Consider the following 17,639-nt stretch of genomic DNA (forward strand, 5'->3'; position numbering starts at 1 on the left):
TGGGGAATGCCAGGGCCAAAAGAATGGGAATGGGTGGGTAGGGAAGTGGGGGGCGCTATGGGAGACTTTTGGGATAGCATTGGAAATGTAATTGAGGAAAATATGTAATAAAAATATTAAAAATCAAAAAAAAAATCTCCTCTCTCCCTCCGTGTGTGTGTGTGCGCGTGTGTGTGTGTGTTAATTTAAATTATTCCTAATATCCCCTTTAAGTTTTAGCTGTTTTTATTATTATTATGACTGGTCTCCCTAGACAAAAATTTAAAGGCATTTTGATAATAACCACAGTTGTTCTAACCTCCTGTGCTCAGAAATGAAAGGATTAAAATAACTAAACTCTGAAATAACTAAGCTCTTGTTTAACAGTAGTATTTTTCATGTATAAATTTCTACTAACTTTGAGTAGAACTCAAACTCCCCACTTATGAAAGTATTTCTACCCTAAGTTTCTGTATATTTACTTCTCAAGTCTCTTAGTTTCAGCAAAACATGATTAAAATGAACACACCTTGTTTGGATTATTTTTCCACCTGATTGCTACCCCCTAAGTAGCTAAGTACCTGTATGCAGGGCACTTAACTGTCTGGGTCTCATTTCCTTTGCAGAAGTGGGAACAGAGCAAGGGAGAGCTGAGCTTTATCTCCAAGCACCTATCTAGTTCTCACTCTCTATCCCTAGGAATCCAACAAGCACAGCACTCTCCAGACTACCCACTGGGTAGATATTAATCACTTTAGTTACTTCTTGCACATCAATCATTTCTTTTATAAATTCCTTATATCCAGATAGAGCATTAACTATGGCTGGGAGTGAGTGTCAAACACTAAAATTCGCCTTATACCACTTACAAGTTTACCTATTCTTCTAGTTCCCCATTTCAGGTTTACTCTCACTTCTTGGAGATACATTGGTTTGACACAAATCAATTAAGATAAACTATAGCTTATTAAACACACAGCTCAGGGATTCAGGATTCAAAGGAGTATGTTCACTCCTGGCATATGATACAAAGATGAGTGAGGGAGGTTCAACAAGATCTGATTCGTCCTCTCTCTGAAGTATCACCAGGATACCCATGGTAACACTGATGCTCGGGAAAACCCTACAATCTGCAGTAGGTGAGACGAAAGGGCACGGTACGTACATCTCTACTCTGCACACTAGCCTAATAAAGCCCACAAGTCTAAATAAACAATGGGTGATTAGGGGCTAGAATCTGCTCCTCTTCCAAGCCATTCTATTGCCATTAGATAAACTCTCGTAAATTGTATCCTTGGTCACTTTTATACCATACATCAAAAGTAGATCTTGCTTCAGTTCTATTCAACTCTATCAAGAGTGGAATATTAACAAAACTTTATTTTTAAACAGTTTCATATTTAAAAATCTAAATGTTTTATAGAAAAATGCAAATTGTTCCTTAAATTATCAACATAAACCTACTCTTGAGGTCCCTCTCTAAAGCAATGAAGTTTCAATCATGGACTTTATATTTGAAGGCTTATCTAGTCATTTCTTGGGCAGTGGTGGCGCATGCCTTTAATCCCAGCTATTGGGAGGCAGAGGCAGGCGGATTTCTGAGGGAGAGAGAATATATATGAATTATAACATTTCTCCCAAACAAACAAAAAACCTGCTTCTATTTTATAACTAAAAATGAAACACTACTATAGATTAAGGAAAACCCGTGTATCACTGAATTTAAATTTCATATGTCATTCTCTTAACTTTCTCTTTACTTGCATCCATTAACCTGAGTAACAATTAGTATTTTGCTAGGTGGTAAGAAAGTACCGCAAAATGAGGAAGAAGGTCTTCTCTATCACTCTCTGTAAATGCAGAAATCTCCAGTGCTCGGGGTCGGTGATCTACTACAGCATGCCCAGGCACACCTCGGCCTCGGCCTCTACCCCTGCCCCGGCCGTGAGCTGTACCTCGACCTCTTGTATGAATTCCTCTACCTCGGCCAGATGAAAGAATTCCTCTTTTAGCAGCCTAGAAGAGAAAAAAAACACACAGGATACACAATGTGGTAACTAGGCATTGAGACCTCTAATCTGAAATGCCGAACACTCTGTTTCTGAGATTAGAGTTTCAAAGTTTGAAATATTTCATTGATTTTACTTGTTGAGCACACCAAGTTTCAAATTAGAAATACCACAACTGTGTTAACTCAAGCCAAGTGTTATGTCTTAGAAAATGATCCAAACGTTTATGCTGTCTGAGATAGCATTTAGATAATCATATAACATTAAAAATTCTAAAATTACTAAATGTACCCTGAAAGTATTTAAAATGTAACAACTTTAAAAACCTATTTACAATTCCATTACATTATTTTGTGTCTCCTTCTACCATATAGGTTCCAGGGAACAAATTCAAGTCATTAGCTCTGTCAGCAGGCAACTTTACACCAAGCCAACTTGCCACCTTACCCTTCTTCCCTCTCAAACTAAGTTCATACTCTAAGACATCACATATGACAAAAAGACTGGTAGGTAACTCTGGATCTCTTAATAACACAGAAGGGTGGACATCACTTCAAAAGTCAAGTTAATACAGATTGCAACATAATCTACAGAGATAATCAACATTTTTTACACTGAACTATACTCTAGACTATCTGATTTTCAATCAAATAAATGCTTCTAACTTATTATCTGTTGACTCAGCGAATGTTAAGTTTCCCCAAATGCATTATTTTATCACACCATAGAAGAAATACAGAATATTAATACTCTGCCACATAATTTCTTTGTGTAGTACACCATTCCTTCATTCCACAAACATTCTCTAGACACCTGTGCTAGTAGCCCTGGACCTCAAGTACAATTTCAGTTTGTGCAATTAGCACAGTTACCATGTAAGCATGAGAACCTAAGGTCAACCCCAAACACCTACAAAGCAAAGCCATGACACACATCTGTAATCTCACAGCTGAGGAGACACAGGGAGATCCCCGGCCATGCTGGCCAGATCAATGAGCTGAAGACTCAGGGAACACTTGACCCCCCCCCCCACTCCAAAATGGAGCTTGAGGGATACACACAACATTAACTTCTGCCCTCTATCCTCCACACATGCATTAGCACCTGCCCACACATGCGACTTACATACAAACACATAAATGCCAAACACACAAGCTCACTTCCTAGACAAGTAAATGATTGAAAGTGGTTCTTTCACAGGCCTTGGGTTCAGTTTCAAGCGCCCACATGGTACTTCACAGTCCCAGGGGATCCAATATCCTCTTCTGGCCTCCATGGAAGCAATCCATGCATAGAGTACACAAACACACATGCATACTGGCAAGCTTTCATTGAAAAAAATAAAAATAAACTGCGGGAGTAACTCATCTGTAATTTGGCAATTAGCTGAATGTGAAGTGTAAACAAAGGGGAGACTCACACAAAACTCCTTGCACATTTCTAGTTTGGAAAACTATATATTCAAACTTTAGAAGTCAGATAAACACAACGATGAACATGCTGATGAGGGTATATGCCATCCAAGTAAGAACATTAAATCTTAATATTATCAAAAGTAAACATAGAATCAAATAGTAATGAAGAATGGCTATTAGTAAGAACTGTGCTGGTGTGGAAAGTGGAGAAATGCTGGTAAAAATGTACAACAGAACAAGCTGTACCAACTGCTGTACATCGTGGGAAGTAAAAAAAGAGCAAGAAAAGGAAATTTTTAAATGTATTTTCACAAGAACTTAAGTATGTGAGGTGATGAATAGATTACTCTGATAATTCATTCCGTGAGATATAGATGTATATTGAAATATGTTGTATAGCATACACAGACAAAAATTTTTAAATAAACCAAATAAAAGATTAAAAAAAAAAGGGGTTAAGCAGGCGGTGGTGGTGGTAGAGCGCTTGAAAGGCGGAGGAGTCAAAGGGAGCTCTGTATGTCAAGGCCAGTCTGGTCTACAGAGCAAGTCCCAGTACATTCAGAGCTACACAGAGTAACCCTGTCCTGGGAAAAAAGTTGTGAGGGCATAAGATTAAACATATCCCAAGTATGCCCTGAAAAGCGTTACTGACAAAACAGATGCTCCCTGAAAAGCAAGCTTCAACCACCTATAATTTGGGATTTAAACCAAAAGCCTCCAAGAAATCCTATAGCCAAACAGCATGTTCAATAGGACCTTTCAGAATGTATTTGATCTTAAAATCTTTGCTCACTAATCTCTATTAAAAAAATAGAAAAATTAATGTGATGAGCATATTCTGGCATCTACTGTATTACTGCATGAGTACTGACTGTAAATCAAACTTGAATCACCATAAAAGAGTGGAAAATACTATTCTATCTTTGGTTGAATTACAACAAGGAAAACATGGAACAGTAATTTTTATGTTATTTACTTACTAAGTTATATCAAAAATTTTACAATGATATTTCATTTTTTATATCACCAATGGCATGGAATATTCATACTGAGAAACCAATTTTAAAATTAATATAATTTTATAAAATTAACATAATTTTAAAATTAATATAAAATTTAAAACTAGTATTTTGGGTTACACATACACACAAAACAGATCATATTTCAAGGGAACTCAGTGCAGGGTTAGGCCAGCATTTCACAGCTTTTTCTAACTCTCAGATAGGATGGAGCCTAGGACATGTTCAGGAGATACCAAAAGTTAAATTTTTAATACTTAAACAGCACTAAACAGATTTCTACTGTATTGTAAAGTAGGGGGGGGGGGGAAACAGTGTCAACAAACTTTTAAGAAATATATACTCACCGGGCATGGTGAACCCAGCCCTTGGGAGGCAGAGGCAGACAGATCTAAGTTTGAGGCTAACTCCAGGACAGCCAGGACTACAGAGAAACCTTATCTCAAAAAGGTAAATAAATAAATAAATAAATAAAAATAAAAATAAAAGTATACTCAAATTAAGCCAAATAACCTAAAATATGTTTTAAAAAAAAAAACTACCTTAAATTATGTCAGGCAATAGTGAATACAGACATTAATACACTTTAATATTTTTTTATATAAGATTTTTGCTAAATATCAAACATCCATGGTTTATAAGAGATCAATTCCACTAGAAGTTTCTCATTTAATAACTAAACTATAAGTCAGTTTATTTTCTCTTTTAAAACACCCACAGCACCATCTATAGGCAAAACTTAAATAAGCATGTTTTCAACAGATTTACAATGCTGATTTTTGGCAATTCAGCACAACATGCCTGTATGACTTTACATATACAAAGACTTTCCATACAAATACCTATAACACCCTTAATTATATTTAACCCCAAGGGGGAAAAAAAAAAAACAAGAACAAAACCAGAAAGAGGACTAAAATTCAGTAGAAACAGAGGCACCAGGGTGTTCATGCAGAGACAGTGTGTCAGCAAATACCAGTTTCTCAGGCCAGCACAAAGTCTCAGAGGGCCAAAGTTCCAAATTCAATCCCTGAGACAACACACTAAAAGAAGAGAACCCATCTCCATAAACTGTCCTCTGGCATTCATAATCAAATTAACAAGCAAATATAAAATTGCATTCTGAAAACTATTTTCTCCAGTAGTTTAGTAAAATCAATTAGCCTCTTTCCTCTCTATCCTAACACACTAACAAACTAACACATACACACACACACACACACACACACACACACACACACACACACGAGAGAGAGAGAGAGAGAGAGAGAGAGAGAGAGAGAGAGAGAGAGAATACTTAAAGTAGACAGTAATTGTTAACTAGAACCAAAAACACATATCATGTTAACCACAATTGTATCTCCTTCTTTCAAGTGAACTGTGTAGCTGTGTTAAAACATACTTCCAGCTGTAATTCTGTATATTTTCTCCTAAGTTCAGTGACTTCTTCTCCAGCCTGCATCTTCTTATATAAATCCAATTCTGTGTCAAGCAATTCTTTCTGCATCTGAAAGTAATTAATGTTTCAAATAACCATTAATACTCTGAGCTTAAGTTAACATTTTTCTAAAATATCTTTTCTCATATTCATTTCTGTACCCTGTCCCATTCCCCCCCACCCCCATTTCTGGGGTTGTTTGGGATTTTTTTTTTGGGGGGGGGGGCGCACAAGCTAGTTATACAGTCAAGATTCTCCTGTGTTGGCCTCAAAAAGCCAGGATTTTAGGTATGTGTCACCATGCCAAGCAACGTTTGTTTCTATTGCCAATACTATTACTCTAGTTTGTAAGCTTCCTTATTCCTTTTATTCTCATTGATTTCCCTAAAATTCACTGTCTAAACCATAGCCAACATGTGAATTCATGAAATAACAATGTGATAATTTTGGGGAAAAATGGGGCTAATGAGCAATATCTACTATGTCCCTCACGGAGATAAACAACAACATCTTAACTACACTGGAGGGTAAAGCAAAAAAACGAGTGATGGTGGCTCCATACAACAAGTAGGGTTAGGGATGGACAGTGTATCAGGAGTTGTGGTTTGAGGTGGGAGAGAATCCTATGTTTATCTTTAATGTACTTTTAAACCCTGTTAATGTAAGTTATTAAAAAAAATTTAAAAAGTTAAAGTAAACCAGTAAGAATAAGGCCAGGAGAAAGAATCCAAAGCTGAAAACTAAATGAAAGACCTAACTTTATCTAATAGGTAGTACTAAACAAAATAAAAGTTAACCGACATCATAATCTGATTTAATCTTTAATGGAATTAGTTTGTAAGGGATGTAAATAAAGTTTGAATCAAGCTTAAATGTTGGAAACAGTACTGCAACAATTGTAGAACTATTCTGAATGGATTGTGAGTCTACTTGAATGAATAAATAGATTTATGTTATGAGGCCAAGTTGTCATTATGGAAATTGGCAATGGAATATGAATTTTAAAAAAGAATAACCATGTAATTCACATTAAAATTAGAAAAATCAACATGGTTTCATATATATACAGATGATTTAAACACTGTACCACATTCTATCATTCTGTCATTCATTCCATCTGAAAATATTACCGTCATTTGTTGTATCATCTAGATTAAAACACCTAGATTTTCTCTTCGCAAATAAAACCCATTCTGGACAGTGATTCAAGGTTACTGGTCTTTTATATCACCAATTCCAATACATAATTCTTGGCCACACAGTCAAGTAACCATGTCATTTTGTCCTCAAACTACTTTCCCAAAACTATCCATAATCATTTTCTAATAGCTGACTTCACACCTTAAGACAGTTGTGAATAATCGGATTCTTAACTATATACCCATAAAAAAAATTTTGATATTTTAATTTTAAACTCTCTCTTTTTTAAAGATTTATTTGTATTAATAAATGTATTTTGCCTGCATGTACATCTGTGCGCCATGTGTGTTCAGTGTACTTGGGGGCCAAAAGAAGGCGTCAGATCCTCGTGAACTGGAGTTACAGACAGACGTTAGCTACCTAGTGAGGGAGTTGAACTCATCTTCGATATCCTTAATAAGTAGTCATGTGAATAACAAACCAGAATACCTGAGTCTTTGTTTTTATACTTTTGGGAAGACAGCGTCCAGAAGATGTAGACTTAACCTCATCTTTTAACTTGGTAATATTTTTTGTCAAAATCTCCAAAGTTTTCATTATTTCTGCTTTATCTTCAGACTTCATGGTTTTGTTTTTCTCTAGTTTTGAAATTAGCATCTGGCAAATTTTAAAACAGAAATTTAAGAGACTTAGTCCTACTATTGATAAGAAAACAACTACAGTAAAATAGTTAAGACAAATAAATATTATGTTTACTTTGTATGTTCTCAACAACACTGACAGACTCTTAGCATCTAGAGACAGAACCACAGACCTGGTAGTGCTGACAGCAGCTTAGTTACCGTCAGTTCACTTTAGGAAGAACTTTACTACTCCTGCTCGCTCAGAACATAAGTTCTGGACCAGAAAAGTGGAATGGGAGATCACACAAAATTATGTTCTCCTAGTTACATCAGCTTCAGCTTTTTACATAGAGCACTGTGGTTTAATAAGGTATATTCAAAATAAGAAAAGGCCATATTTCTAATCTTAAAGTAGGTTTTTTAGGCAGTCTTACTCTCTAACCTAAGCTGGGCACAAACAAAGCATTTGACACTTCAGCCTCCCCAAGTACTGAGATTGTGGTTAAGGCACCACTAAACCAACAAACCATCTGTGCTGTAATTAACATTTTCCCCTCAATTTGGACTAGACACATGCCAGATGCAGCTTTTGACTGTTGTTTAACACACGAGTAGAGGGTCCAAATTCGTGAAGTACATATCAACAATGAGAAAATGATTTCATTTCATTATGTACTGACCAATATACTATTATACAGTAACAGAGCTAACTAAACTTAATTCATGATTCTAACCAGTCCCACCTAACTATACCCATCACTTTGTGTCTTCAGCTCCAATGCTAATGAATACATAATATTGATGATACACTTACTAACTGTCACGTTTACCACTATTAATTACAGTAAATGTGCTTCTCACTGGGAATTAAATAGATCAAATTCACTAAAAATAACCACACCGATAATTCTGTCAAATTTAATTTTACCTTTTGTGTTTCAATGTGCTTTTCTAAAATTTCTTGCTTCCTTTTTCTTACATCCTGCTGAAGTTTCAGTGCCTCCTAAAAGAATCAAATCATTTGAGTATAACTAAAGATAGAAAAAACAATACAAGAGAAAAGCAATTTTAACTGAAGCATGGCAATAACAAGGTTTATGTCTGTAAAGCTTAGACCATACATACAAGTTTCAAAGATAAACCAGAGGAAACTTCCCTTCACAAAAAAAGTATAAAAGAATAATTACTGTGACAGAAGGAAGAGCAAACCTTCCAGTTTGACCTTGTGGTAACCACCTTAACAGACACACAAACAGGCATGCACATGCCAAATGGAGAGGAATTCCTATATGAAAATTTACGTTATACTATCTGTGCTTACCTGTTTCTTTTTCTGTGCTTCATTATTATCAACTGCAGGGGTAGAAACTAACAAGGTTTTCTGTGCAGCCTTCAAAGCAGCTGGATTATACACCGTTTTTGTAAGACCAGTAGATGTAGACAACACCTACCAACACAAATTCAATTTCTTAAAAAAAGAGTGTTATCAATCATCTCAATAATTTCTTAATTATTAATAAGAATTACTAATAATTCTTAAGTCTTGCTTTTTAAGAAACTCCAACTTTAAAGCATTTCTGCCTAAAATTAAATGTTGAGCTAAATGTATTATATAGTTATAATAACTAAATCACATATCATGTTTTGAAATGAATGGTATTCATTTCATGAGTGATAAGCCATACAACAAACAAACTCCTAGTGACTTAATACCTATAACAGAAAACAAACAACAAAAAAAGCAAAGCCAAATATGTAAAACGGGAAATCAGAGGGAAAAGACTGTCGTTATTATATTTATGAATAAAGCATAAGAAGAAACCGAATGTCATGCTACAAACATTTTAGTATGATCACTTCATCTGTAGTTCCAAAATCAATGAAGCAGTCATTCTCCATCCCCACAAGCCAGCCTTCCTCCTTGAAGGGATCTCAATCTCAGATGCACTACAAGCTAAAGCACTAACCATTTCTCTTTTCTTTCCAATACGTACAGATTTTTATTCCTTCAGCTATGACATAAAAATACCATTGAATTTGTTAGGTGATATTAACTACTTAATAAAAAAAATAAAACAAAACCAAAAGAACCTGATGTCTTCCTTCCTATCTACACTACAAGGCCCTGGAAACAAAGATCTAGTCTTTCTCTTCTTTGTGGTTTTTGAACCTAAGTCTTTTTAATACAGAATTATGAGATAGGTCAAAGTAAACTTGAGAGGTGGGGTATGCTCAGTGTGCTCAGCTATACAATTGGGGGGGTTCATCTTGAGAGAATCCAAAACACAAACTCAAAGCTCTCTCCTTTTGACTTGTTTTATCACTATACTTTTAGTATCTAAAACAGTACAATCACATGATAGATAATAAATATTTTTACTCTAAAGTAAGCAGATGATTATAGATTGAAGTGAAAAACCCTTTAAAACATAAGGTTTAATAAGAACAACAATAATAAAGTAATAATACAGACAGTGCTGACAGGCTACTTTTTATTTCTGTCACTAAGTTCCATGAGATGACTGGTTCTTAGAAAAGACAGTATCAACAGATTCTTTAAAACCTAAGCAAGTAACCCTGCACCATGATTTTCCAGAGAAAATATTACTGCTTCTAACATCTTAAGAGTTCCTGAGCTAACATATGATACAGAAAGATGGAAGACTGTAAATAACAAATATTATCCTATTTTTTAGCTACTAACGTGTTAACATCTGATATAAAAGCAGAAATCTGAAGACGACTTTCAGGTCTTTCATTGTAAAAATCACAAGATCAAGAAAGGGGGGGGGGGACCTATTACTCTTAATACTCCCTCTCTGTCTCAGACTCTGAAAGACATAAAGCAAGCTATCATTACTCTAGCTTCACAGAGCACAACTTATATTTAAAAAGTAAAGGAAAATAATATTCGGGCTGGAGAGATGGCTTGCAGTTAAGAGCACTGACTGCTCTTCCAAAGGTCCTGAGTTCAAATCCTAGCAACCACATGGTGGCTCACGACCATGCGTAATTAGATCTGACGCCATCTTCTGGTGTGTCTGAAGTCAGCTACAGTGTACTTACATATAATAATAAATAAATCTTTAAAAAGAAGAAAATAATATTCTACATGTATCAAAAGTTCACAGGTAATTTTCTTCAAAATAAAACCTGCCAAATATTACTAATAAACATGAAAAACTAACTAAGAAATATTTGATTTTATTAGAAATCAAAATACAGAAATCTGTATAGTCTAACTTCAGTAATTCTTCTGGAATAAGTCTGGAAATTTTCTTCAATGCTACGTTACTACGTCACAATTGCTAAACTATATTCAGAGAGGTTGTAACATGAGAAACACAAGGCAGCCTACTTTTAAGTGTGAGTATACTGTTTCTACATGAGGATTCCCTAACAAGTTAAAATCTATCTACAGAATAACTTGGGATTTTGAGTATCACAATGCTATTTTCCAGCAACAAATACACATTATAGTAGAATTATTTGTTTAACCTAGCATTTTTCCCACTTTAGTCAATAAGGAACACACAAACCTTTTCAAACCATCTTAGCATTTGTGATGAGACCAGAACAGTTCCCTGTTTCTACAAGCTGTCTCATAACCATATCCATATCCCTAGCCAGTGATTTCCAAGATATATGATAAAAATATTCCACGAAGCCTCAATCAATCTCAAGGACTCCTAGGTAAAATGAAGCAACTGAGAACAACAGTAAAGTACTTACAACTGCACTTCCTTCCAACAGTGGTGAAACGCAGCCCTATTTCAAAGGTGCCAAGATGTAAAAGTAAAATGTGCTTGGAAATAATAACTGTAGGATTACAAAGACTGCGTTTGATCTGAATCTGCTTGATTCTAGATTTAACTACTACATAGTAAAGAATCCCCCACACACACACTGTCCAAGACTGAAAATGTACCCAGGCGTGCTGGGGTGTGCCTGCCACTGTAGTACTTGAGAGCTGGCAGCAATAGGATCGGTACATTAAACACCAGCCTTAGCTACATATTAAATTGAAGTGCATGGTCAAGGCCCTGGATTTGACCTCTACCACTGTCAATAAATAAATAAATAAATTAACAAATATATTCGAAGTGAAAACAGCAGAGGAATCCAGCATATCCAACACTCAAGGTTAAGTTACAAATCACAAGAACACAAAATATAGACAGAGGTCATTACAAGTAAACACAGCACGTTTATTTTCTAATTGTTTTTATGTGCTGTAATTTCATATGGCAACATATTAGCTTAACTTCTGATGATCTGACTCCACTCACCTATTATCTCAACCGCTTACAATTTTATTTTAAATTCTCTACATATGTAATAATCATGCCATCCACATATAAACAGATTTCTTTCCTTTTTTCTAATCTTTATTAATAGTTTGTTTCATTTTATCACTTTGTTGTATTGGTTAGACCTGGGAGACCCGGGGGGGGGGGGGGGGGAAAAAAAAAAAACTGAAAGAAAGTGACTAAAAGAAGATCTTGTCTCATTCCTGATATTAACAGTGGGGGATATTCATTATATCTCACCATTACATGTGATGTTAGTTCTGGTGGGAGAGGTGGAAACATTCTTCAACAAGGTAGGGAAGTTCCTACTTTGCAAAGTGATAAGTATTTTACCAAATAGTTTTCTAAGAAGATAGTCACGGAAGGTCTCCTTTCCCTTTACAAAGCTAATGTGGTCAGTAAGATATTCCTAATGTTAAATCATCCTGAATTTCTGGACTAAATCTTTTCTGGCCATGATGTAGTATGTATTTTACATACCACTGGAAATTGCTAATATTTCCTTTGGAGTATTTGTGTCTATGTTTATAAGAGGTATTAGCCAGCAATTTTACTGTTTTGTAGTATCTTTGGCTAACTTTTTATAGCAAATATAAACCCAGAAGATGAGTTAAAAGTCCGCTTATGTGCTATGATTTTACTATTATCTCCTATGACAGAGACAAAAGTTAATTTTTCTAAACTGGTAAGAGGTTATGCTCCAAGGATACCTTTTTTTCTTTTGTCCTTTAAATTTATTTTATATGTATTAAGTGTTTTGCCTGCATGTTATATATATGCACCATGTGCATGCCTAGTGCCCAAAGAGGTCAAAAAAGGAACAATGAATCCCCTACATCATCTGACCTTAGAATGGTTTTGAACTACCATGTGGGTTCAGGGAAACAAACCTGTGCCCTCTACCAGAGTCAGCAAGTGCTCTCAAACTGCTGAACCATCTCTCTAGTTCCCACATCTTTATTTCTTATGTAAAATATTACCATCCATAACCATCACTAACTATACCATAAGTATTACTAAGTGTAAAAAAAAAAAGTCCTATATAGGATTACTATGAAGCCATCTAAAGTTTCATTTTTAAAACAACTAGCTCAAACTTAACACGACTTAATATTAGTTCTATTGTAATGATAGATCTCTTAATAAACTAAATATTTATTTTAAATAATAATTAATTAAAGTTCATACGTCTAACAGGTATTTAAAACAGAAAAGAGAAACTCATTTTAAGTATCTAAAAAGTTATGTATAAGAAAATTAATATGATCAATTTCTTTAATGAATTAAATATATGTTCAGTAAATCCAGATGTTAATTTACAATATTGTTTAAGAGCACATAGGTGGTGCTGGAGAGATGGCTCAGCGGGGAGGAGCACTGAGTGCTCTTCTGAAGGTGCTGAGTACAAATCCCAGCAACCACATGGTGGCTCACAACCACCCATATGACGCCACCCTCTCTAGTGAATCTGAAGACAGCTACAGTGTACTTATTTATAATAATAAGTCTTTGGGCCTAAAGGAGCAGGGCTGAGACCGGAGGGAGCAGAGGTCCAATTCCCAACAAGCACATGAAGGCTCACAACTACAGTGTACTCATATACATAAAACAAATAATTAAAAAAAAAAAAAAAAAGAGCGCATAGATATGCATTTTATAACACTGGGCAAATGGAGAACTCTGGAGAGAAGAATAAGATCTAAAGCTTTATTTAGAAAGTATTTTAAAGACTCTTCTCAAGAATATTAAGTACTTTTTAAAAACATCACTTAATAGTAAAATTACCTTTGCCACTGTGTGTGTGTCTGTCTGTCTTGTAAAATGGCTAAATTGACCCAGTATTTGGCACTGCCTCCCATTTTGGTTATGAGAACACTTAAAATCATGATTATTATTTGAGGTTACCATGTTGTACTTTTGTTCTGAAATTATCTTACAACCGTTAGCCATTATCTTCATAACTCCTCACCCTGGGCTCCTGGTAACCATCATTTACTCTGCTCCATGAGGTCAACTTTGTAATCTTCCACATATAAGGAATTAACGACCTTACAGAGAAACATTTTAAACAAATATCAAAGAAAAAGTATTTATAATCTATAATCAATTTTTGCTACAAACCCTAGTTCCCAGAAAGTGTAGCCGATATTTTAAATAAGTCAATTTTTCTTGTAATAAAAAAACAACTCAGGCTGGGTGGTGGTGGCGCACACCTTTGATCCCAGCACTTTGGAGGCAGAGGCAGGCGGATTTCTGAGTTCGAGGCCAGCCTGGTCTACATAGTGAGTTCCAGGGCTACACAGAGAAACCCTGTCTCGAAAACAAACAAACAAACAAACAAACAAACAACAAAAAAAACTCTCAGGTCTTCAAAGGAGCAGTATGTACTAAAATAAATGAATAAATAAATGACCACTAAAAGGGGGTTAGAAAAGCTTCACATATTCTCTCAATCTCTTTATATTGCCAAAACTGTACATCAAAACAAAGTTTAAAGTCAAAAGGCTATTGGCATCTCTATTTTATAGTCAAGCGAGCTTGCTCAACAGCATCTCCAATGGTTAAATAAAAACTGAAGTCTGTGAATCAAATGTAGCTCAATTTTACCAAACAATCCCCCATTTAAAAAAATGTCAAATGCAAATATTATCATTATTAAGAGTTTTGTGTGTGTGTGTGTGTGTGTGTGTGTGTGTATGGATATATGTGATTTAAAAACATTTTAACAAATGAACACCCTATGATAAACTTAGTATGTAAAGCTGGTATGCTAGGCAGCAGGACATTTGATTGACAGGGTAACCGCACTCCGAGAAGCACCACAAAGAAGCCAGAGCTAGCAGAGAGCTAGCAGAGAGGTTAGCATAGATAAAGGGAGACAGAGGACAGACACAAGACAAGACACAGAAAGGTGCTCCTCAAGAGAAAAGAAGTACACTGCACAACAAAAGCGACAGAACAGCAACCATGCTGGAGTGTGGGGGATATGGACTGTGAACTAAACAAAGTAATTGTAGCCAATAAATTCAAATTTTCAAACATTAAAACAGTACTGACAGAATAGCAACAAAACAAAACTTACAGAGGAGAATGACAAGACACCAGCTAAGTAAGGCATCAAAGTGCCAGAGAACTGAAGGCAGTGGAGAAAAAGTGGCAAACTATGAATACATGTACAACAGCGTTAAGGCTCCAAGACTATTCTACTTAAGACAATCACTCCTAGTGGTGAGGTCTAAAAATGAACATTAATTTCTATACGGAAAATGACTCAATTTTGGCACTAATATGTCCAAGAGGAAAGTCTGATACAGAGAGAGTTTTGAATTTTTATCTATGCCAAAGTTTAACAAAATAAATAATAAATCAAACAGTACTCTAAAGAACAAATGATGGCAGGTCAGCTAGATGCTTGATTCACTTTCTACAGGAATTTCCTCCGTAGTCTTCAGTCTAGAGAGAACAGGGACTAGAAACGGGAGAAACACAAATCTTTTGTGTTTTGCTAGTATTCTATGGTTTCATTGTTACCAGGGTAGTCCCAAACACCTAAGCATGAGAACAGCACACATCTATTCAGAAGACCCACAAGCAGCCTCAGCAATCTCCATTCACCCTCTTATTTAAAAAAGGAAGTGTTGTAAAGCCTTATATGAAAACCTCAGCAATAAACTTAAACTGCCAATAATAAAATAATTTATATCATTCTTCCCATTTACAGACTATATAAGTAAGTAGAGCAAAATGAATATTACCATCTACCAGCCTACCAGTAAGTAAGGAGATTCAGAAAGGTTAGGTGCACTACCCAGTTACCATGCAGTTAGTAACAAAGAGCTAGAGATCAGATTAATGCAACAGTCCTGGCTCATGATCCTTTCTATTAGACTACCAAAGTTTTCAGTCTAAAATGCACAATGTCTACAAAGAAAATAAATGTAATTAAAAAAAAAGAAAGAAAGAAAGAATGGAGCACACAGAAATAACAGAAGCAAGTATTAAAATGTTGATGTAAAAAGGTGGAGCTAGGCTAAGATTTTTCTTTTTCAGCAAACAGGTACGAGTAAGGAGCTACCAATACTATTAAGAAGCAGAAGTTTGGAGCTATGAGTAAAAAAAAAAAAACAAAAAAACAAATGAAGATGCCACCTGGAAAACATTTATACAGCCAAGACAAACACATCATGCTATTCTTACCTTTTCAGTTGCTGAAACAGATGGCTTTGATACAAAACCCAACCTGTCCTTCACAGATAACTTAGTTACATTCTAAAAAAATTAAAATGGACATATTCAGTGTTTCCCCAAACATATATTAAGTCTGTTGGGATTTTGAACATTCTGACTCTACTAATATATATTGAATTTGAGCATAGCAATAGTAGCCATCGAAACCTGGGCCTTTAAAAAAAATGGGAGAGGAAGGGGAAGGGAAAGAGAGGATAAGGAGAAATATGTGTGCAAAAACAAAAAGTCTTTTAATATTAACTATAAAACTTACAATGTCAAATCCGTCCTCAAGTAGGTTCCTAAATCCCTTCCTATAATTTTATATTAACAAGTAGAAACTGCACATTTTTAAAGACCTGAATATTTAAAATATAAGCCTGTTTCATAAGCTGAAAATTAAGTATCGTTCATTCCTAAAATAAGTTTATAAGTAAATACATTGTATTAGTGATTATCTAGGTATGATAATTTAAAAATAGCAGTACATCATTTTGCATTCTGAACCTTCATAGAGAATCTCATTACCTTATTCTACGCATTAGGAATTAATGACCTGAAAAGCTAACGTGGCATCATTTAAGTAGGTTACTACACCCTAACCCAATTTTGCACAGCATACCTTGAAACGTCTAGAGAAAAAGGAAAGCTAAATTTTTGAGACTGAGAGTATAGAAACAAGAAACTACCAATCAAGTATGGAAGTGGAAAGAAACAACATATGGAGAAAAGAGTCCCAGTCCATAGAAAGTGATGCGAGGTACTCAGCAGGGCACGTGAGTACTTAAAACAATCTATCATCAGTCAAGCACATGTAACCTGATGGCTTAAGTCTTCCCTTCTCAAAAGTTCTCTGTTCACTCTACTGCATAATTATCAGGAGATACAACTCTAAGTAAAAAGATAACAGAAAAAAATAAAATTTAGTGTACTGAACTTCACGCTCAGGCAAATTTGTTTAAATACATCTCCACAAAGTAAAAAGGGTCTTTCTCACGAGCATTAACTAGGAAAATGAATTTAAGATTAAAAAGACAGTGTGGTGATAAAACTAACTTATAGGTAGAGTCAAAAATAAATATACCATATTTCTGTGTAGAGCATTCAACATTAACTATAATTCTAGTTACCAAGGAAAATTAATTGCTGGAGAAGCTATGTGGCAGAGCTGCTGATCAAAGCTGCTGTTTACCTGGGGAAGTTCTGAAGTAGCACTCTGGGCTTCTGCTGGTTCTGTTGTACCTGACGGCACAGGACCCAGCCGCTCTTTGACTGACTGCTTCACAACAGGTAAAATGGGCTGCTGGACTAAAGGCTGTATTACCTCAAAACAAAAGGGAAAGTTCAAGCAAACTAATTAGCCATGGAACGTGAAGCATAACCAGGATTTTATACTCCTCTATCAATATAAACAAAGTTTAAGCCGGGCAGTGGTGGCGCACGCCTTTAATCCCAGCACACGGGAGGCAGAGGCAGGTG

General features: G+C 35.4%; 1 protein-coding gene across 12 annotated transcripts in view; it reads right to left on the minus strand.

Moving 5' to 3' along the window:
- Rbm26 (RNA binding motif protein 26) overlaps positions 1-17,639 on the minus strand; it is a 71,261-nt gene that overhangs the window by 17,141 nt on the left and 36,481 nt on the right. For 6 of the 12 annotated variants that reach the window (XM_021181439.2, XM_029469339.1, XM_021181435.2 and 3 more), the window contains exons 13-19: positions 17,353-17,484; positions 16,131-16,202; positions 8,945-9,070; positions 8,552-8,626; positions 7,490-7,657; positions 5,825-5,929; positions 1,795-1,995 (exon numbers count right to left, since the gene is read on the minus strand). In XM_021181439.2, the coding sequence (XP_021037098.1) occupies positions 1,795-1,995; positions 5,825-5,929; positions 7,490-7,657; positions 8,552-8,626; positions 8,945-9,070; positions 16,131-16,202; positions 17,353-17,484 (879 nt within the window). The remainder of the gene's footprint in view (positions 1-1,794; positions 1,996-5,824; positions 5,930-7,489; positions 7,658-8,551; positions 8,627-8,944; positions 9,071-16,130; positions 16,203-17,352; positions 17,485-17,639) is intronic. The other 6 variants (XM_021181440.2, XM_021181442.2, XM_021181441.2 and 3 more) reach the window with 3 other exon arrangements.

This window comes from Mus caroli, chromosome 14 (assembly GCF_900094665.2).
Source record: "Mus caroli chromosome 14, CAROLI_EIJ_v1.1, whole genome shotgun sequence".
NCBI classification, from domain to species: domain Eukaryota; kingdom Metazoa; phylum Chordata; class Mammalia; order Rodentia; family Muridae; genus Mus; species Mus caroli.